The following is a 20,138-nucleotide window of genomic DNA, read 5'->3' as shown; positions in this document are numbered from 1 at the left end:
TGGGTCTAATGCTATTCCTACGGAGGGGTTGTTTGTTTACGTTTTGCTTAATTACTTGGCCCCTGTTTGTCGTAGCCCTAAGTTTATAGTATGGTTGGATGGGGGACAAATTGGTCTATAACATACTCAAAGGACATCCCCGTATCTCTACTAGAACCAGAGTTACGAGCCTCCAAAGTTGGGTCTAATGCTATTCCTATGGAGGGGTTGTTTGTTTACGTTTTGCTTAATTACTTGGCCCCTGTTTGTTGTAGCCCTAATTTTATAGTATGTTTGGATGGGGGAGAAATTGGACTATGGCATACTCAAAGGACATCCCCGTATCTTTACTAGAACCAGAGTTACGAGCCTCCAAAGTTGGGTCTAATGCTATTCCTATGGAGGGGTTGTTTGATTACGTTTTGCTTAATTACTTGGCCCCTGTTTGTCGTTGCCCTAAGTTTATAGTATGGTTGGATGGGGGACAAATTGGACTATAACATACTCAAAGGACATCCTCGTATCTCTAGTAGACACAGAGTTACAAGCCTGCAAAGTATAGTATAATGCATTTCCTATGGAGGGGTTTGTTTGTTCACATTTTGCTTAAATACTAGTCTCCTGTTTTTCGATCTCCAATAATAACACGTCTTTAGTGTAGTGGTGATCACATCCGCCTGACTCCCGGAAGGCCACAGGTTCGAAACCGCGAAGTTTTTTTTTTTTTTTTGCTTGGAATAATTAATGACCTTTATAATTATCCGAACATTTGTGTCAAGGTGACATTATTTACATCCCCGTATCTCTGGTAGAACCAGAGTTTCGAGCCTCCAAAATTTAGTCTAATGCTATTCCTATGGAGGGGTTGTTTGTTTACGTTTTGCTTAATTACTTGGCCCCTGTTTGTCGTAGTCCTAAGTTTATAGTATGGTTGGATGGGGGAGAAATAGGTCTATAACATACTCAAAGGACATCCCCGTATCTCTACTGGAACCAGAGTTACGAGCCTCCAAAGTTGGGTCTTATGCTATTCCTATGGAGGGGTTGTTTGTTTACGTTTTGCTTAATTACTTGGCCCCTGTTTGTCGTAGCCCTAAGTTTATAGTATGGTTGGATGGGGGACAAATTGGTCTATAACATACTCAAAGGACATCCCCGTATCTCTACTAGAACCAGAGTTACGAGCCTCCAAAGTTGGGTCTAATGCTATTCCTATGGAGGGGTTGTTTGTTTACGTTTTGCTTAATTACTTGGCCCCTGTTTGTTGTAGCCCTAATTTTATTGTATGTTTGGATGGGGGAGAAATTGGACTATAACATACTCAAAGGACATCCCCGTATCTCTACTAGAACCAGAGTTACGAGCCTCCAAAGTTGGGTCTAATGCTATTCCTATGGACGGGTTGTTTGTTTACGTTTTGCTTAATTACTTGGCCCCTGTTTGTCGTAGCCCTAAGTTTATAGTATGGTTGGATGGGGGACAAATTGGACTATGGCATACTCAAAGGACATCCCCGTATCTTTACTAGAACCAGAGTTACGAGCCTCCAAAGTTGGGTCTAATGCTATTCCTATGGATGGGTTGTTTGTTCACGTTTTGCTGAATTACTGAGCACGAACTTCATTAGGCACGACTTCATCGGGTACTGATCCTAAATTGGATACATTTTTCAACAAAAATGCGGTATTTCGGAACAAACAGCTAAAATCAAGGAAAATGATGATTCGAGTTCAAATTGATGTTTGAAACTCATACAGGGTAACAACACACATATAAGAGGCCCTACTCTGAATGTACGATAAATGTCAGAAATACGACACTGCTTTTAAAGCCATAAATAAGAATCGTGGATCTCATTTTAGGAGTAGTAAAGCGACATTTTACTCGAAATAAGTGTTCTTCTTATCTGTTCCAGTGTCCCTCAGGGCAAATGTCATATAAGTTACATTTTCGACTTGAAATCGACCAAAGATCCGATCCCCTTAATTTCAGAAACACCCTGTTCATTAACTTACCATTCGTATTACCTTCAGCGGAAGAAAGACTGAGCTTCACGACCAATAAAAACAGAAACGATAGACCGTTACCTTTGACCTTAATCCGCATTAATCCTAAGCCTTCTCGCAACCAATAAGAACAAAGCATAATCACACTAGCACGTTTTAAAGTAAATTACACGAAACCCTTTCAAAACATTTTCCAAAAATTTTCTTTTTTTGCCTAATGCCGTTTGTAGGAGAGCACTTTACGTTTGTCGATTTTGAAGGGACGAAGTTGCGTTCCTTCAAATTTAGTAGCGTAGTTGTAATTTAATGCACTTGGAACGGGTAAGGGTTGTGTTTGTTTGTCCGACTTACCAACAGCGTACCTTCTGGAAAATCGCTTAAAGTACGTGTAAAACCACTAACTTTTGTTTCCGTAATTATCCCGAACGCCCATGACCAACGGGTTTAATTAGGTTGGAACATTTTACCATTTTTTTTCTTTTTGTTGTGTCGTTGCAATAGTTCTAACACGACAAAGACAAACTTAAGTTTACAGTTTTAGTCCAAGAGATAATAAACGGAGTGCACCTCCGTAATGTATTTTCAAAAGTTCATAGGCATAAAACAAAAGTGTACATGATTTAAGCTCGCGCAATATGAGAAACCCCTCCAATTTACCTCTTAGAATAGTGTCGACCCCTTTGCTTACCAAGAATAAGCTTCTTCGATATAACAAATAGGGAAAAAACACAGGGGGAGGGGTAAAACATTGCCTTCAATCTCACTTTTTGGCGCTCTATAGCTCGTTTGGTTCAGAGAGTGCGCAGATACTGAGGGTTGCTTACCCCCTTTGTACATCGAAGAGACCGGCTTATTATCACCACTAGAGTACTATTATCTCTAAAACAAAAAGGCTTTGCCCTGATGAGTTGGTTCGTGTAGAGTCGACGTTTACTTCTCATTTTACATGTCGTGTACAGCCAAAAGCTGGGAACTGCGAACGAAGTATGCTTTAGGTTTTTATTTATTACCTTTTGGTATGGGTAACATTTTGTCATTGAATTAATGTTATTCCGTCTTCTTATTGGTAACGCACTTCCATTAATTAGCTCTTGGTGGTAAAAACAACGCGCGTGACCATCCAACTTCCTGCTGAGGAAGTAAAAATAATTTATTATGAACGACCACCGTGTTAGGCACTACTGAATTTTATTTCGAGAATAATAATTGCTTTTAAAATAAGTTCACAATTATATAATTAAGTTTTTCTTTTTAAGTTAAGTCTATTCTATTCGATGAAGTTTATCTTGTAAGTTAGCCAGTACGTATGAACTGGCTGTCCAAACGGCTAAGCACAAGTCCAAATGATCAGGGTCCATCATGGCCATGGTATCAGCTTCCGTATGGTGATAGTAAAAGTACTTTGAATTGGCCGTTTTCAAGGCACCAGTTGGCACCCCTATTTCGTGGAATGGTTTCAAGTCCATCAGGAATTTCTAGATTTTTTATTCATTTTAAATTAGGCTTAGGTAATTAGGTTTATTATTTAAGTGAGTGCCCGGGCTTAGTACTATACCTCGATGAAGAGTCTATCAGCGTCAATTTTAGCTAATAAATTCAGTACTTCTTTGAAGACGCATTGATTATGCAACACCTCAGATCCCATAGATAATCCCAGTGGCCTAAAAGTTCCGTAATCAGTTTCCATGGCAACGCTAATGTTACCAGCTATATCTTTATGCGCCTCGAAATAAGCTTTAGCTCCGACTAGATTAACTTCTTCGGCAGTCCATAAGACGCTTCTTAGAGTCCTTTTGGGTTGCAGTCCTAATTTTTTTAATATTTCCAAAGCTCGATACGATATGAAAATTCCTCCTCCGTCATCCATGGCACCTTGACCAATGTCCCAACTATCAGAGTGACCTCCGATTATCACCAACTATTTATAAAAATCAACATTCTCAGTGAAAATTCGGGTATAGACGGCAGTCTGACTCCCCATTGTGATTGTTTAGGTTAAGGTGGGCTATTTAAGGTTTAGGTTAGGTTTTATTTAGGCTTACGTTCAATGTGGGTTCAGGTTGAGGTATTTTATGCTAAAACAAATAATAATAGTCAAACTGACTGACCTCTTCGGGGTAGAGTACTCCTTCAATTTCAGCAACTGCGTTTCTGGAAATCGAATCCGGGAAAGTCTTCGATTCCATTAGCAGTTGTAGAACGATTCTTTCTCCTGAAAAATAAAAGTATAAGTTTTCTAGCGCTGAAACACGGTGCGTGAGCAATTAAAAGTACATTGCAAGCTTGAAAGGGGTTAAAATACGGCTGCTAATTTAAAGAGATTCTGTCCCCTTCCAAGACTGTAACTAATCTTTGTTTTTAAAGGAAAGAAAAGGAAAGGAGAGATGAAAAGAAAAAGCACTTAAAAAGACAAACAACTCGAGAAATCATTCGTGCGTGAATCGGAAGAAATCACTCATCCTATACAGTTCTCTGTCTTTCTTATCACAATCTAACAAAGAATTGGCAGTCTTGGAAGGGAGTTCTTTATAACGGGCGAAAATAGTTCTTTTGAGACTAAAATTATTAAATAGTTCTTTTTCGTCTGTTACCTCTACGGCTCATTCGAAATAACATTTGAGCGTCCTCAACCGTGATGGAGGCTGAGGGAATTTTTGTCGTCTTGTTTTGTCCCGAGTTGGACATGCCAGTGTGAGGAGTGTACAGGGAAAAGTCCGTTACTGATTGGACCAGAGCGGCCACGGCTCCTAATTCCCCCGCTTTGCGTCCACCGTCGTAACGGAATGTTACTGCTTGACCGTATTTTTCAAATTTAAACGCGTACACCACGATCTTTCCTTTCACCTGGTTTGGTCAAGGTTCAAATGGCGAAATCAGTCTCCGGTCTATTTTGAAAGAAACATTTCATACCTGTTCCTTTTTTTCTTCCAACTCTTCGAAACTGTTGACCACTAGGGCTTCGGCCGTTATCCCCTCTTCGGATGTCGACGAGGTCAGTCCTAACCCTAAGACGGCCATGGTTTTATTGCGTGGTTCAATCATACTCAAAGTCTCTCGACCTCTAACCCAATGAGGAACCGTCACTTCTTCCCCGTGAACGTTATCCAAACCCAGTTTCTCCATTTTATCCAATAAGAAAGTAATTGAGTCCTCTAACGCTTGACTCCCGGATATCCTACCACCGTAATGGTCAACGAATTCGGACAATTCCTTGTAAGTTTGACCTCTATCCTGGTTCAGAACGTAATCCACAATTTTATCAACCACTTCCTGATGACTAGCGATTTCTTGGCGCATTTTGGGGTCTAAATCGCAACCGGCTTCCACGGGGTCAAAGGTCGTCGTCACTCCCCATGTATCTAATTTCTCGGTGACCTTACTTGGGCTCTTGGTACTTACGGACGCGTTCAGGTCCAATTCGATTGTATTACTGGTTAGCTCATCAATGGCGTGTGTGTCATTCAAGTCGATAATTTCTACGATATTCGTGTTGGGATCTATTGGGTTCTTGGTACTTACGGACCCTTTATTGTCCAATTCAACTATTTTGACTTTAGACGGAAGTGTATTACTGGTTAATTCACCAATGGTATTGTCGTTTAAGTCGATAATTTCAAAGTCATTATTGGTATCTATGGGCGAACTAAATACAAAACATTGAAGAATTAAACAAAACACTAGGGATGAAGATGCCATCACCATGACTCGACTTTTTCCGCTGGCTTTCCAACCTCTAATAAAATTCTCTAACTTTTACGTTATTGTCTCTACATCAAGAGTAGATAAAACCCGAAGTTATAATCTAATTTGTACGGATTCAGTATATTTTAATCTTATACTCCCCGCCAATCCCAATAATGATAACTTCATCTTTATCTATGGCAAGAAATGACAGTGTAATAAAAAATATATATATATTATCTGCGGTTGTAAAGCGAGAGACTGTCAGATAGACACCCTGCCATATTCTTCCCCGCATTGTAGACAATGAAAAGTCGTTCATAGATGTTAATTCGTAATAGAAAGAAGATCAGTGTTTATCAAGTGGGCCTATTGTACATTTTATTTCTTTATCTATCTTAGGTCGTATATGGGAGGTTTCCAATTTTGACCGATTTATATTCTTAGGCATAACGCTAGAATTATGGATTTTGGTGACACGTGTTCAAGAAATATCACGAGATTAAATAATACCTCGCAAATTATCACGTGATCAAACAAATACCGCGAGAATTATTTCGTGCTCAAAGAAATACTCCGAGAATTTATGTACTTCCAGTCACGTGCGTTAGAAATACTTCTCTTTTTTTATATAATTATTCAAGCATATATATATTGAATAACTATTCGAATATTTATTTTATAAGACTTTATATGATGTAATTTTTCCCAGAATTCAAACTAATTCGACCTTCGTTAAGATTTCCATAGAAAACTGAATTATCTTCATTTGCAGAATTGAGATAGTTGGTCGTGTCAACTTTCATATTACTACTAAGTTTATTATCTCGAGGGGCCATTCACTCTTTTAAATCTATAAATATATACTGAATAACCCCTTGATTTACCTCTATACAATTAATATAAAACTAAAACTAGGCATTCGAAATTTTGTATCTACCACTCTCTCTTTCTCTCTCTCTCTCTCTCTCTCTCTCTCTCTCTCTCTCTCTCTCTCTCTCTCTCTCTCTCTCTCTCTCTCTCTCTCTCTCTCTCTCTCTCTCTCTTCCTCTTTCTCCCTCTCTCTTGCTCTTTCTCTCTTTTGTATCTCCATCTAGTGAACGTTAAATTTTAAACTTAGTTAATGTAACACAAAAAAACCCGCGTAGTTTGATGAAAGCGAAAATGATTTATCTTCATTACCAAAAAAATTCTAATTTTCACTTAAAATCAATTACGAGTCAGTTCAATTCCATGTATTAAGTCAGATGGCGAATGGAGAGGGAAATTTGTCTGTTCCTATTTTCAAACAATCTATAATTAACCAAAAAAAATGAATCAGGCTTTCCCCTAACGCCGAAACAGCTGCTTTTCACGCGCAATCTTGGCTGAGCTTTCAATGAAACCGGTTTAACATAATGCAATGATCTCGTTAAATTTATTTGTATTAAAACTTAATTTACGCGTTATTAGCTAGAATAATATTAATATTTATTATAAAACAAACGTCGTTGTCATGGAAACCACCTAGAATCATAGATATAAGAATCATATTATGGATTTCTTTCGAAAAACGGTTTTAATTTTTATTTTAATTCAAATTATTTCGGCTGATAAATTGAACCTTTTAAAATCGGGTTCCATTGACTTCGTTAAGCCTAATTCGTGTATGGAAACGGAGTATTATGATACGGTATGGTTAACTTGTAGACAATGTGTTTCTGAAAGCCGCGCAGCTGACTCCGGCGTCGCTCTTCAAAGGGGAAGCCCTGACCGTGAGTATACGTAACGTTACCGTAATACAATGAACTCTAGTGACCCCTACCCCCCACTCCCCGTTAAATAAGGGCTCGTGACGTCAGGTAACTAATTTAGAACCGGTTTAAGCCGGCTATAAGTAATTTTACCGCGAAACGGAAACGCACGTGGAGTTCTAGGTACAGCTATTAATAAACGACTAAAAATAAATTTTCTTATTGAATAAATGTTTAGGCCTAATTATTTATAATTAGGCTTAGAGAGATTTAATTTCTTTTAGGCTTACCTTGCGTTTGCGCTCCTCATCATAAATTTGTCAAGTCTGATAAACCGGGAGTCAAATGTCAACCGTGTCAAGATGACGAAGTAGGGTCCATACCCTTAGTTTAATCGTTTTTAAATTTTAGGCCTAATAGGTATTTAATATTTAAAAAGGTTACGTCATTTGACGGTTGGAATTGCGTCAAATGTCCAGAAAATTATACGAAAAATGAGACGGAAGTGTGTTTGCCTTGTCAAAATGGAATTATTGGTAATTATCGCAAATACTCTTCTCCGATTGGTTAAAATTTTCCCGCCAAAAACGGCTTTTACATATTTAAGTTGAAAAATATGAGGATTCAATTTTAAAACAAGAATGCGTCGAATGTCCGGGTTCAACTTGGCCCGATACTAAATCTAATCGGTATTTACATTTTTTTAAATTTAAGGAATTAAATTTAATTAAGATTCATTTAATTGTGGTGGTACGTACGTATTAGATGCGTCCATTGTCCGTTAGATTTTCAATTGGCCGCGGGAAATTGCTCGTGTCCGCTTGATAAAGTAACCATAATTAATTAATTTTAATTGCAATTTATTAATTTAATGTGAATTTTAAGTACGTGATAAGCGGTGGCTCGTGCATACCGCTGTTAAATTTATTGCCACCATTAGGTGCCTGGTCAACACTCAATTTTGAAGTAAATTATTTATAAAAGTTAATTACATTTTATTTAAATTATATTTAAATATTTTGATTAACCAACAATTAGAATGGTCTGAAAATAAATTCGGCTTATTTTCGAGAACACTTACAAGCCGCTATATATAACTGCCAAGTAATTAATTACACTTAAATTAATTAAAATCGTTAATTATATTGTTTAAATTTAAGGTAATTCGAAATGCATCTGCCTGCCAAGTCTTAGCTAATTTATGCGTTCTAACGAATTATAAGTTAAATAATGATAAAAGCGATTCGACCGCGTGTGATAAATACTTGGAAATCGTTTCAAATGCCGCAGTTAAAGGGTAATTAGTACTAATTAATTTTACCTCTTATTAGAGTGTTTTACGGATGACCCCTTATAATACTTAAATTTAATATCTCAAATTAGTTCCGAAAATATACCATGGTTATTTTATTCGGACGAAACGGCTCAAGAAACGCTAACAAAAACCAATGTTAAAAATATATTTGCCTTTAATTCAGGAAAAAATGTAAATTTATATAATTTTAATTTAATTTAGTAATTAAGATTATTTACTTTAATTAGATGTCGAGATTCAATTTAGCCGCGGCTACTTATTCCTTAAATGGTTCGTTTTTGGGTATTTTTCCCATAACACCTTCAAAATTAGGACCGTGTCACGTTATTTCCGATGAAATAGAGACTGGGTTCCTTTTCGGGGTTCAATATCAAAGAGAGGCACGCTTAATTACCATTAAATTAACTATAATTGACATTAAAATTAATTTAATTTAATTACTTGGTTTTTAGTGTCAGTTAAAAGTTCGTAATATATGGGATGGCGCCAATCTCGTATTTTACGAATTATGTAAGATAATTAAATTAATTAAATAAATAATCCGGCTGATGTAAATTTAACTTAATTATCATTAGTTTTGATTCATAATTCGCCATCGGGTCAAATGATTTATCCAATACCGGTGCTGAATAAAAACTTAAATAAAAACGGGAAATTTATTAATAGAGGTAAAATAAACCGCGTTTATTTGGAATTAGAGTTAATTAGCCTTAATTATAATTAGATTCGGATAAATCAAAGTGGCAATTAACAAGAAGGTTTTATTTACGCGATGCAATTAGTGGTGTGGAATTCGACCAAGAAAATGGAGCCGCCGCTAGAGTGTTTCGTTACGCCAGTCATGTCTCCATTAAGTATGTCGCCGCCATTTTTTAATTAAGTTTAAAAATTCGTAATTAAATATTCGCGTTTATAGAATTACCGTCAGAGATGACGAGAATAACGTCGGTTCGATTTACCCTCCTTTATTAACCCTAGAATTTGAGGAGGTCACCTCGGATGATTTCAAACTCAACGCCCAAGTTAATGTACATTAAATATAATCTTAAACTCAATTAAAATTTGTCTAATTGTCTTAAATACGCTTTAGTCGTATTTCTCAGTATCGTATGAAATGGAACAAAGTCGAACCTTCTCAAACATATCAGTAAAATTAATTATTACTCGGCGTAATTAATTAACACTAAAATTAAAACTTAACATTTTAATTAGATATCATTAGGTATTATATCAACTCTTTCTTTAATTTGGACGGTTTTTCAAACTTGGGGTTGGTGTAGACGTTCCGGGAAACATCGCTTGGATATCATGGTAAAGTTTACTTTATTTAATTTTTATTTAAATTTAATTGTTGTTAATTTAAAATAAAAAATATTTAGACAATCGGTCGATTTTTAATCCACGCTTGTGGGACTTTGGCGAACGCGTTTTTCTTAGTGATTTTATGCGCCTCAATTAATTGGTTAATCATGTTTAAGGTAATTAATTAACTTAATTAATAATTTAAAATTCAATTAATTATATTATATTTAAAAAAATTAGTGCCAATCCGTCGTGCATTTATTACTCCCAACTCAAGACCAATCAGAATCATTGATGATTTACGTAATAATCGCGCTCGCTATGAAAGTAATTAAACCTACATACATTATAATTAATTTAATGGAGATTAAATAATGTTTGTATTGTAGTGCGTCCAATTACTGGACATTTTAGTCACTCAATGTACGGTCAATATATTCTTTATCGACTGGGAAAGACCCAATGTTAAATCTAAAAGCGGGGGTTTGACCAGTAACAACCGTCGGACATCGGTCAAGATGACGGACGAGACCAGTATGGCGCCTGAAACGTCATCGAGTATTACGGGGTCATTGTTAGGAGGAAGGGGTGCAATTACCCGTAATTCCCTCGCGGAAAAATACCAAGAAATGAGTGCTGCCACTATTTGGAGGGTTTATTTTGTGGCCAGTACTTGGACTGAGTTGCAGACCTTGAGGAGGGTCGCTCCCAGTATTCAACTGTTTTGTACTCTACTGTTTTTAAACGTAAGATGAGCTTCACCTTTTGTTAATGCTATGTCGCCTTTCTCTTGGTACCAACAATTTCATTCCAAGTACTTGCAAACAAAAGATACGATGTCTTTTCCGAACAGGTAATTGGTTTTGAGAATCTTTCGAAATCCGACCCATTTTCAAAGTTAAGCCGCGATGACGAGTGGCGACTCGGGACATCCGACAATCAAATCAGTCGTTTGGCCATCGGCGCCTCCATCTACCTCGCGGTGGTCTTCCTGCAATTGACCATTCATAAAGTCATTTACGAGCGATTCTTCGAGGACAAACTGCAACAGTTTGTTGACTTGTGTTCGGTCAGCAACGTCAGCGTTTTTGCGATGACCGCCATCAAGTACGGATACTACATTCACGGACGGTCCACTCATGGACGAGCGGACATCAATATGAAAGAGATGCACGAACACTTGAGACGCGAAGAGGAGGACTTGTGCGGACAAAGAGGACTTTTACCTAATACGGAACAGCAGACCTTTAGGATGGCTTTACCGGAAGGAGTTCATGAACAGTACCAAAGACTTTTACTACCTCTAAGAAGCGTAAGTACTTTACAGTTTCTTTAAAAGACCTATTTTGTTTTGGGGGTTCTTAAATATTCATGTGCTCTCAGTATAGCCAAACTTCAGATAGAATGCAAGGAGGTAAACTTGATTAATTTCAATATTTAGTTTATTAATTAATTAAATTAATGTCAATTAAGCTGGCGGGAGATTATCTCGCGTCGATATTGATCGTGTTGTTAACACGTATCTTATGATGAATAAGTTTCTATCCGGATTCATAGAGCATGTAAGGAACGTTAAGCCTAATTATTTTGGGCCTAAATATTAAACTTGTTAAGCCTATTTTTTTAGGCCTTTAAAGATTTGGATTACGTGGTAAGAGATAGGTTACTCCTTGAGAATATACTAGATCTTGAATTCGCGCGAGTGACGGATAGGGGCATTTTTTACAACGGTCAGTTTAATTACTTTATGCAAATTCAAGATTAGGCCTAATTTAATTAAAGCGTATTTATTATTAAAGATAACGGTAATTCGTTTGACTGGGCGTTATTTTGCGGTCAAGAAAGTACCCTAATTATTTTTGAAGTTCTTCTTTTTTGCGTCATTGATTCGACATCGAAAAATTTCGTATTTGCCGCCATTTTGACTTATTTTACAAGCAAGGTATTATAAGTTAAAATTGTTTTGAGTTTATAGTTCATTATGACGAATAATTTGTTCTGAAAAAAAGGCTATTGAAGCCGTCAGAAAAAGCGTTGGACGCCGAAATTTGGTTCGAAAAGCTTTGATAGATGAAAGGTTTCTATCTTAGGCGTGGAAAGACTCTAAGGTGTTTATACTCCTTGTGATCTTCTCGCTCTCTCATTCTTCTCCTATTATGAAAAGTTTAATACTCCTAGTTTTTTACTTACAAACAACTTAAAGTCGTCTAATCTTTTTTACACTCTTTGAAATAAATTAAAATTGAATAAAATGGCGATCTAAATAATTAATTAAGGTTTCTAATAGGCCTATATTAGATAAAATGATTGGAAAATTGGAAACCAACTTTGGCAAAGTATGTGGATTATTTTTATTTATGAAATTGATGAAATTTTTGTACATGATTTGTAGGGCTATTGCTTTTCTTCAATCTTTAGGCTTTCTAAATTTATTTTTGCGTTGTGTCCCTGCATTATCTTTTTCACTGTCACTGTGTGTTCTTTTCTTCCCACCAAATTTCTTTGCCATTGTGTCAACCAATGAGGAATATCTTTGGGCCATTTCTTTTGAAGTTATACCCTCACTAGGGTCTTCCTCTGCTGGTTTAGTCTCCTGTTCTTCTTTCATTAATTTCTATTAAGAGTGTTTAATTAAAGTTTACCAAGTAATAATTGATGATATTTGAGATATTGTCTACCTCAATATCAGGATTCATTCCTTTAAATGATATCCTGCCTGGTCTTAAACGTTCGCACGATGTTATACTGGGCTCTATGATTATTCTCTTTCTATACATAAGTGTATTTAGTTACCGGCAGTGAGAGTTAGTCAGGATCTATGTTGCTAATTACCCTTCTTTGGTTAGACTTTCAATTTCTTTATTTTTGAAAGCAATATTATCCGCTTCTTGTTCAGCTTTAAGTTCTTCTCTTTCTTTAGTTCGTTTCATAAACTAATTACAATGATTATTTTAATAGCGTAATTAATTTGAATAACATTAAGAATAATAATATTTATTATTTACCTTCATTTCTAACAAATATTTTGATATTTTGACTGGTGCTTTGCCAGTATCAGTAGCCATATTTGTTAATTAATTAAATACTTAAAACTTTCTTAAAATTAATTAAATGAAGTTAATTTAAAAGACCGAGGTAGTATGGTACTAGTACAACCCATAGACATTAGAATGCTATAAAAAAGTCGGTACAACCCGTTACCGCAAGTTCCCCACGATGACAGCGACCCACGTGTTTGGTTGCTGTCTGCTTAAGAGGTTATAGTCCAATCATAGCCCAGCAGACGGCGCGTTATAAAGTAGCAACACAGCCGAGTACGGACGATTCTGAGATAACTAAAAATCACATTAGGGTTAAATTAGTTATGAAGATTCTTTTGCGACTAATTAGTTTAAGAAGGAATATTAAAGTCGCCAATGCAAGAAGTATAATAACCTATTGTAAGTGTATTTCATTTCATCTTTAATCTGCTAAACGTTAAGCCTTGGCCTTGCCAAAAAAAGAAAAAGTTGCCAGGCGGGCCGCGGCCATTAGAGCTATTGCGTAATAGTAATAGTACGTTAATATTCGCGTTAAGTAAATTAACTTTAGATTTAATCTCGTAAATTTAAGTGAAAAAAGCATGGATAACTCTAATTTAATCGACGCTGTAAAAGCTTTACTGGGAAAAAAAGATTTCGAAAATGCAAAATTTGTGTTTGATTGCAAAAATAACAGACCAGAACTTCTCGAGTGGTCGGGAGAAGTTTTTCCACTTATTTGCTCGAACTTAGTAGATAAAACAATAAACGACCACGAATTCGCGATTTTGGAAACGTTAATAGATTTTTATATTGTTAATGGCTCATCAAAAGAGCTTTTGATGTATGTCTTAGCAGTTATCGAAGACAAATACACTGAACCCCTTTCAGCCATTATTTTGTTAATTCCCCTTCAACGTTTACTATTAAGAATCCCTGGTAAAAGGGGAGCTACTTTGCACTGGGTTTTGTCATCTTTATCATCTCTCATCAAACATTTGGAACTGCCTTCCATTCACAATTACGAAGGTGAAGAAAGAAAACTTCTAGACTTAGATCCGGAAGTTTCAGACGCGAAGGATGTTCTTCAAAGTATACTAGACTTTTTAAAACCCTTTGTTGAAGAAGTTTCCTTGAAACGAAATGAGGACGATGCGTCAAACTCAAACCAAAAGATAGTTCAACAGAGAATATATCTATGTTCTTTCATTCTGTCCATAATGGGTCATCCTCTGGCTTATTTGGATTTACATCATGAACCTGGGGATTCGGAAAGCCAAATACGAATGTGCGCTGAGAAGATGGTAGAATACATTTCTGCCATGAAAGGAAACATTTTCTCAATCCTAGATGAACCTTACAAAGAATTTCTCTCAAAACCGGATGATTTTTCAGCTGCAACTTATTCGTATTTCTTAATTGGAGAGAATCCACCCGTCTCTCAACCTCTAGTTCTCTCTCCTACTTACTTCTTTTCGTCAAACGTTAAATATTGCATCCAGCTTCTGAACAGAACGGAAGATTTGATATTGCATAAGGGATTACTTTTGATATCGGGGCTTTTGAAGAAATTTGCGAACAATGAGCTACCTAGGAACATTCTAGACATTCCAGATGTTACCACGTTGCCGAAACTTTTGTTTAAAGTTATGATTTATTGCCAAGTACAAGAACATCGTAAAGAATCACTGGAAATTTTTAAAGAATTGATTTCTAAGCTTGAAAACGAGGGTAGATGCGAATTGCTGAATATTCTACTTCAAAATGAAACCCATTCTGGTGTTAGATCCTTAGTTATAAATACCTATAGAGAAAATCTTCACGCGGAACTGTCAAGGGAAGAAGACACGAGTTTAATTTTTGCTGGAAGATCATTATCAATGTTTATTAAACGTGTAATATACCTACCCGATGAAGAAAAAACTGATATACTCGAAAACTACGACTCTGTCTTAACTACAATCGCATTTTTGCGTTACTTATTCATACGGGATCCAAAAACGTTGAATAAAACTAAAATATGGGATTTGTTGGATTTTATACGTAATAAATTCATGGAACCTCTGAAACTGGGTCTTCAGTTATCCAAAGCTCATTACGAATTGGAGTTAAAAAGCTCTGATAATCAAGACTGGACGCTTTCTCAGTATAATATCAACGCTTGCACCAATTTAGGTCAAAATTTACCACCATTGACCAAAGAAAACCACAGAGATATGTGTCAGTCGGCACTAACCAATTTTGACCTTATAGAATCGGTCTTGTTTCGTTTAGAGAATAATATGGCTTGTTAAATACATGTGTACCTATTTATTAACCTAATAAACTTTGTAGTTAACTACCGAATGTTAAATTTCACTTGTTTTTTTACATTGTTTACAGCCGTGTTAAACCAAAATGTAAACATCGATGCTCAAAATGATTCTGAAAGTGTTAAAGAAAATATTTTAGAAGCGTCCCTACCATACGTACCAAATTATGGTTGGAGCAAAGAGTCTCTAGTTGCTGGTAATATCAAAGCCACGCAATTAGAAGCCATTGATGATTAAAGTTAATTACGATCTTTAGGAGCCAAAGATGTTGGTTATCCCTCAGTTACGAGTGGTTTATTTGTTAATGGGGGTGTCGATCTTGTTCACTATTTTCACGCAACATCTAATGAGAAATTAGAAGATGAATTGAAGAATTTAGTCTCGTAATGCTGCATGATTATCTTATTTTTAAAATGATTAGGATTAAAGTTAATTGACATTTTTAGAAGTGATGAGAGGATTAGCGATAAGGTTGTAATTAAAACTGCAATCGAAACTAAGTTACAAATGATTATTCCGTATTTAAATAAGTGGCCACAAGTAATTCTAAATTTAATCTGATTCCGTAGTTTTACGATGTTTAATATATATATATTTTAAACCAGGCCATGGCTTTGACACTCTTACCCCAAAATTTACCCGAGTCAACCAGAAATTTCTCAAAAATGATAAATTGTATTGCTTTTTACGCTGGTTATAGAGAATTGAATGTTAGTATGGATAAATAGTACTCTTCTGTAAATGGTGAAAACCATACAAAACTCAATTTTATTTTAGACTTTATGGTATGCGAGAAGAATGGGTATAATGACGTTATATAAAACATCGGAACTTTATCTGCTTCAAGATAAATCAATTGGAAATCAAAATACTTGGAAATATTTAGATAAATCTATCAAAAATCTGGAATTAGTCCATGACACTATTGATCAGGTATTTTTGCATTGTTTAATTGGTATATCATGTTCAGGTAACATAACATTATACCTTAAAAGAACGGCCTTTTTCTAAACATAAAGGGAAAAATATTAAAAGAAATAAATGATCTCTTAATACGAAATAATTAGCATTTAATTAGTCTTAAAAACGAGGACTACCGCGCCGCCATTGCTTTAGTGACGTCTGATAGGCACCCCTAAAGGGATTGGTTAATACAGGCTTAGAGAGGTGAGGGCATAGCGCACTTGATCACGCGGCTGTCGCGTATGAGTTTCGTTTAGCAGACGTCATTAAAGCAAGGCGGATGGCGCAGTAGTCATCTTTAAAACTAATTAAATGCTAATTGTTTTGTAATTAGAGATTTATTTTCCCTTTATATTTATTTATATATAGGCCTATATAACGTTATGTTACCTGAACTTACCTTTAAGCTTAACTTATGCCTAACATTTTAGCTGGGAGATCTGGAGAAAGCTTCGCAAGGTGCATTTACAACTGTCAAAAATATGCTGGGATTAAACAACCGTATTTAATTTTGTTTAAAGTAGGCTTACTTAGTCTGGACTGGATTAAAATAATAATTTAAATAGCAATTATTCATTTATTTAAATTTCTTTTTCATTTACAGGTATTTATTAGTAAAATAAAATGTTCATAGACTTTATATACATTGCTTGTAAGTTTTTATTTTATTTTTTTTTTCCAACAATGTTAAAGGGATCGAGATTGTTTTATTTCCTGATTTAGATTTAGACTTGGACCTGAATTAAATTATTTATACGTGAAATTAAGCTCTAAAATCTTTTTAATTAAAATCTTCAGATAGCGTATCTATATTAAATTATTTTAAGTACACTGAAAAATAATAGCCAGAAGTGTGAATGAAATTATTGCGTAAAATTATAGTATTGGTAAATGATAATCCGTGTTTAATAAAACAAATCCTTAAAAACAATTAAACTATTTCAAAGCACCGTACTTTCAGGGTTGTTTCAGACTCAGTCATTTAAGGCCTCCTAATAATTAACATTAGAGTTAATTAAACTCTTTTTTTTTTTTTAACATTTCTTTAACATCATTTTCTTCATAAACTAGAATAGATTAATTTAATTTTACAACATTTTTTTTTTTTTAGTGTTTGTTTAAAAATTATTGGGTGACCTTATAATAATCTTGGATGGCACTTAAGAATATTCGTTAATTAAAATTTACGTTAAATCTTTACCCTAATAAGTTAAATTAGTATTACACTTAAAAACATTTTTTTAAATGGATCTTGATAATTAATATATCTTTAATTTTTTTATTTTTTTTTTTCCTTCTTTTAAAACGAAAACAATTAATTTTTAATTAATAATGACTCTCTTCTAGATAACCCTTAATTGGATTTGGAAGTGGGAGTTTTTGTATGTGATCTACACGCGTATGTTGTCTTATAACAAAACGGCAAAGATATTGAAGAGTCCTAACTTGATTAAATCTTGAAACTGGTTTTGTTAATCGAACGGGATAAGAAGGAGAATCGGGAGTTCTTCCGCGAGAATAACAGAAAACCCCAGATTGGGAATAATTCATGGATTCTTCGATTAAAGCCACAATTGAAGAATGACCTTCACTATCCTGGGATGAAGAACCGTTATTGGAAGTTCCAGTGGCTGAGGAAGCGAAATGTGGTTGATGTTGAACAGCGTAGAAACTAAATAAACCATTTGAGTGTTCAATTCGAGTGTGAAGAGTGTTAGAACACGATCTGAAGCTTAAACTGAGCAAATAACGATCGTCCGAGCTATCCCTAACGAGAAATGCCCCATCAGGTTGATCAGTCAATTTTTCTTCAGCTTCACTGCGTGTGATGGGACCCCAATACCATCCACAGCGCGATAATTTAAACAATTCCTTCGTTAAACTGCCCGCCCTCTGTCCTGTTGTGGAAGAAACTGATAGATTGTTTCCCATTGATTCTTCACCACTAATTATTAGTTCAACTTGTTCGGGTTGTTGCAAGGTCTCTCCTTGACTGCTTTCCATAGAAAGGGATTGAACATTGTTGGAAGGATTTATAGTGGCACCAATTTCGCTGGCATTTTCGTAAGTATCATCAGTCTCTTGGTGGTGATTATTTAAAGGAATACACTGAGCTTGGGACGGTAATGGGCCTACGGCTCTTTTGGCAACTACATTATTAGATGTTTTAGGGTGTATTTTTTTAGGCACAAATTCTTGACCATCGACAGAAGGTAAGGCTGTCGCTCCTTGACTTTCTTCGTGATTATCTCCATTATACTTAGTTCCTCTTTTGATTTTCCATTTGTTTTTTAACACCCTGAACAAGTTGTTGCTTCTGTGCAAATCTTTTTTACTCCCGGAAGATGGTACTTCTATTCCGGGAGAACAATTTTGTTCAATTTCCGTTTTATTATTGCTGTCAGAATCGGAATTACGTCGTCTACCACCAACTAAGTTGGATTTGAGCTGCGAAAAACTGACTCTCTTCATTGTATTTTGAGCGTAAACAACATTGCACTTTCACAGTCACTAGAACTTTAGAATAAGGATTTACGCGAAATCCGCGCGTAAAACTGATAAGGAATACATGATAATTTTGCGTAATTTAACGCTAATTAACTCGCAGAAAGGGGCAAGACTAAAGTACAGAAAAAATCGAATGTGCCTAAGGTTGCCTAAGGTCGGAAATCACTAAAATCCCAGTCGGGCGAAACGGCGGTAGAGGAAACTTCATCCTAAACGTTATTTTTCACCAAGGGGACCGATGGGGAGTAAAATACATTTAATTATAATTAAAAATGATTAACATTTTACGAATTTAAGCTTTTCTATCATTCAAAACATCTAATTCTTTAAAAAATAACGATTTACTTTGACGGCGTTAGGACCACTTAACTCCGCCCACAATTCTGTACTTTAGTCAGCTTAGGCCCCTTTATGTTTCTTAATTATCCCGGCCTAATTCATTTAATTATTTCAATTAAAACCAATGTTATGAATTAAAAAACACCCCCTTTCACCCACTGTAACTTTACACTTTATTTCCTTAAGTAATCCTTATTAAAACCACCCCAAATCACCCTTAGGCACCCGCTGAGTATGATATACTTTGTCAACCAATAATGAAACCGGATATTTCTGGCGGGTGATTCGAAAAATTCTGTACTTTAGTCTGTCGATCAATTTCGAGTTTATTTCCGAAAGTCGAGCAAATTAAATAAAACAATCGATTTAGAACGACTAATTATCATGGAAAAAGGCTTATTCAACATCTTTTATGATTATTCCATGCTAATTTAAAATTTTCGCCCCCTTAGGCACCCTAAAAAAGGCCATCTTTACACTTTAAACGCTTAAATTTTAATTATCAAGGTCTTCTTACACAATATAGCTTACAAATATAATTATAATTAAACAAATTAATGTGGTAAACCTTCATTTCTACCCTTTGGAAACCTCAAAACAACGAAATCCAAATATTCATCTTTAATTGATACGATAAAGGCTCGAAAGATGCCCGTAGTGCATGCGAGAAAGATATCTTCAACTTAACTCCTCCCACAATTCTGTACTTTAGTCAGTTCTTAATTAATTCGGGCTAATTCATTTAATTACTTCAATATAAACGAGTGGTATAAATTAAAAAACACCCCTTTTCATCCCCTTCAAATTTCCACTTAATTTTCTCAACTAATTCTTATTAATACGACCCCAAACTACTCTTAGGCACCCGCTGAGTATGATATATTTTGTCAACCAATAATCAAACCGGATATATCTGGCGGGTGATTCGAAAAATTCTGTACTTTAGTCTGTCGATCAATTTCGAGTTTATTTCCGAAAGT

At 35.5% G+C, this 20,138-nt stretch overlaps 6 protein-coding genes across 10 annotated transcripts in view; 3 read left to right on the top strand and 3 right to left on the bottom strand.

Annotated features, from left to right (window-relative positions):
• Window positions 1-14,060, top strand: part of LOC149650846 (meckelin) — a 67,822-nt gene extending 53,762 nt beyond the window's left edge. The window contains exons 1-26 of one of the 3 annotated variants that reach the window (XR_016370985.1): window positions 6,315-7,420; window positions 7,684-7,769; window positions 7,839-7,935; window positions 8,007-8,088; window positions 8,165-8,228; window positions 8,285-8,365; window positions 8,438-8,503; window positions 8,560-8,696; window positions 8,783-8,885; window positions 8,942-9,094; window positions 9,167-9,224; window positions 9,290-9,382; window positions 9,439-9,568; window positions 9,631-9,742; window positions 9,805-9,861; window positions 9,927-10,025; window positions 10,094-10,192; window positions 10,257-10,343; window positions 10,406-10,762; window positions 10,870-11,328; window positions 11,400-11,430; window positions 11,490-11,578; window positions 11,644-11,746; window positions 11,816-11,958; window positions 12,026-12,352; window positions 13,968-14,060. Coding sequence is in view for 2 of the 3 variants with exons in the window: in XM_089847494.1 (XP_089703620.1) it covers window positions 6,253-6,268; window positions 7,684-7,769; window positions 7,839-7,935; window positions 8,007-8,088; window positions 8,165-8,228; window positions 8,285-8,365; window positions 8,438-8,503; window positions 8,560-8,696; window positions 8,783-8,885; window positions 8,942-9,094; window positions 9,167-9,224; window positions 9,290-9,382; window positions 9,439-9,568; window positions 9,631-9,742; window positions 9,805-9,861; window positions 9,927-10,025; window positions 10,094-10,192; window positions 10,257-10,343; window positions 10,406-10,762; window positions 10,870-11,328; window positions 11,400-11,430; window positions 11,490-11,578; window positions 11,644-11,746; window positions 11,816-11,958; window positions 12,026-12,106 (2,883 nt within the window). In the remaining variant the exon portion in view is untranslated. Of the gene's footprint in view, window positions 1-5,695; window positions 6,269-6,314; window positions 7,421-7,683; window positions 7,770-7,838; window positions 7,936-8,006; window positions 8,089-8,164; window positions 8,229-8,284; window positions 8,366-8,437; window positions 8,504-8,559; window positions 8,697-8,782; window positions 8,886-8,941; window positions 9,095-9,166; window positions 9,225-9,289; window positions 9,383-9,438; window positions 9,569-9,630; window positions 9,743-9,804; window positions 9,862-9,926; window positions 10,026-10,093; window positions 10,193-10,256; window positions 10,344-10,405; window positions 10,763-10,869; window positions 11,329-11,399; window positions 11,431-11,489; window positions 11,579-11,643; window positions 11,747-11,815; window positions 11,959-12,025; window positions 12,353-13,967 lie in introns of those variants that run through there. The other 2 variants (XM_089847494.1, XM_089847493.1) reach the window with 2 other exon arrangements.
• LOC149650848 (carboxypeptidase Q-like) lies at window positions 3,157-5,706 on the bottom strand. The gene is made up of 5 exons (XM_089847496.1): window positions 4,896-5,706; window positions 4,577-4,829; window positions 4,094-4,197; window positions 3,541-3,903; window positions 3,157-3,460 (listed from the first exon to the last, which is right to left on the bottom strand). The coding sequence occupies exons 1-5, from the start codon at window positions 5,685-5,687 to the stop codon at window positions 3,248-3,250; spliced, it is 1,725 nt and encodes a 574-aa protein (XP_089703622.1). The 5' UTR covers window positions 5,688-5,706; the 3' UTR covers window positions 3,157-3,247.
• Mpp6 (M-phase phosphoprotein 6) lies at window positions 12,344-13,163 on the bottom strand. The gene is made up of 4 exons (XM_089847502.1): window positions 13,022-13,163; window positions 12,849-12,949; window positions 12,695-12,785; window positions 12,344-12,630 (listed from the first exon to the last, which is right to left on the bottom strand). The coding sequence occupies exons 1-4, from the start codon at window positions 13,079-13,081 to the stop codon at window positions 12,424-12,426; spliced, it is 459 nt and encodes a 152-aa protein (XP_089703628.1). The 5' UTR covers window positions 13,082-13,163; the 3' UTR covers window positions 12,344-12,423.
• Window positions 13,324-17,511, top strand: Coq9 (ubiquinone biosynthesis protein COQ9, mitochondrial). Of its 3 annotated transcripts, XR_016370986.1 has the most exons (9): window positions 13,324-13,456; window positions 15,419-15,544; window positions 15,605-15,731; window positions 15,795-15,888; window positions 15,954-16,058; window positions 16,126-16,281; window positions 16,743-16,831; window positions 16,916-16,963; window positions 17,035-17,511. XR_016370986.1 is itself a non-coding variant. In XM_089847500.1 (8 exons), the coding sequence occupies exons 1-7, from the start codon at window positions 13,381-13,383 to the stop codon at window positions 16,818-16,820; spliced, it is 762 nt and encodes a 253-aa protein (XP_089703626.1). In that variant the 5' UTR covers window positions 13,324-13,380; the 3' UTR covers window positions 16,821-16,831; window positions 16,916-17,511. The 3 variants fall into 3 exon arrangements, 2 of the variants coding, with proteins under 2 accessions (XP_089703626.1, XP_089703627.1); XM_089847500.1 differs by having other exon boundaries at window positions 16,916-17,511; XM_089847501.1 differs by lacking the exons at window positions 16,916-16,963; window positions 17,035-17,511 and having other exon boundaries at window positions 15,798-15,888; window positions 16,743-16,880.
• Window positions 13,455-15,382, top strand: LOC149650845 (glomulin). Its single transcript, XM_089847497.1, has one exon. It carries the CDS (start codon window positions 13,639-13,641, stop codon window positions 15,328-15,330), a length of 1,692 nt encoding a protein of 563 aa, XP_089703623.1. The 5' UTR covers window positions 13,455-13,638; the 3' UTR covers window positions 15,331-15,382.
• Window positions 16,869-18,783, bottom strand: Socs44A (Suppressor of Cytokine Signaling at 44A). The gene has a single exon (XM_089847498.1). The coding sequence runs from the start codon at window positions 18,781-18,783 to the stop codon at window positions 17,638-17,640; it is 1,146 nt and encodes a 381-aa protein (XP_089703624.1). The 3' UTR covers window positions 16,869-17,637.
• Window positions 18,784-20,138: the final 1,355 nt, after the last annotated feature.

Source organism: Phalangium opilio, unplaced genomic scaffold, assembly GCF_054372755.1.
Source record: "Phalangium opilio isolate 3A_F unplaced genomic scaffold, DU_Popi_V2 ptg000082l_1, whole genome shotgun sequence".
Lineage (NCBI taxonomy): Eukaryota > Metazoa > Arthropoda > Arachnida > Opiliones > Phalangiidae > Phalangium > Phalangium opilio.
This window is presented reverse-complemented; position numbering and strand designations above follow the sequence as displayed.

What these genes read in the sequence shown, in the direction of transcription:
- LOC149650848 (XM_089847496.1), bottom strand. Translation starts at nt 5,687, where the DNA reads ATGGTGATGGCATCTTCATCCCTAGTGTTTTGTTTAATTCTTCAATGT. An exon ending in ATTTCGAATGAGCCGTAGAG is followed by an intron (nt 4,198 to 4,576) that starts GTAACAGACGAA and finishes TTTATTTTTCAG; the next exon opens with GAGAAAGAATCGTTCTACAA. An exon ending in CTGATAGACTCTTCATCGAG is followed by an intron (nt 3,461 to 3,540) that starts GTATAGTACTAA and finishes TAAAAAATCTAG; the next exon opens with AAATTCCTGATGGACTTGAA.
- Mpp6 (XM_089847502.1), bottom strand. Translation starts at nt 13,081, where the DNA reads ATGGCTACTGATACTGGCAAAGCACCAGTCAAAATATCAAAATATTTG. An exon ending in GAAAGTCTAACCAAAGAAGG is followed by an intron (nt 12,786 to 12,848) that starts GTAATTAGCAAC and finishes ACTTATGTATAG; the next exon opens with AAAGAGAATAATCATAGAGC. An exon ending in GAATGAATCCTGATATTGAG is followed by an intron (nt 12,631 to 12,694) that starts GTAGACAATATC and finishes CACTCTTAATAG; the next exon opens with AAATTAATGAAAGAAGAACA.
- Coq9 (XM_089847500.1), top strand. Translation starts at nt 13,381, where the DNA reads ATGAAGATTCTTTTGCGACTAATTAGTTTAAGAAGGAATATTAAAGTC. An exon ending in GAATTGAAGAATTTAGTCTC is followed by an intron (nt 15,732 to 15,794) that starts GTAATGCTGCAT and finishes TGACATTTTTAG; the next exon opens with AAGTGATGAGAGGATTAGCG. An exon ending in CTGGTTATAGAGAATTGAAT is followed by an intron (nt 16,059 to 16,125) that starts GTTAGTATGGAT and finishes ATTTTATTTTAG; the next exon opens with ACTTTATGGTATGCGAGAAG.
- LOC149650845 (XM_089847497.1), top strand. Translation starts at nt 13,639, where the DNA reads ATGGATAACTCTAATTTAATCGACGCTGTAAAAGCTTTACTGGGAAAA.
- Socs44A (XM_089847498.1), bottom strand. Translation starts at nt 18,783, where the DNA reads ATGAAGAGAGTCAGTTTTTCGCAGCTCAAATCCAACTTAGTTGGTGGT.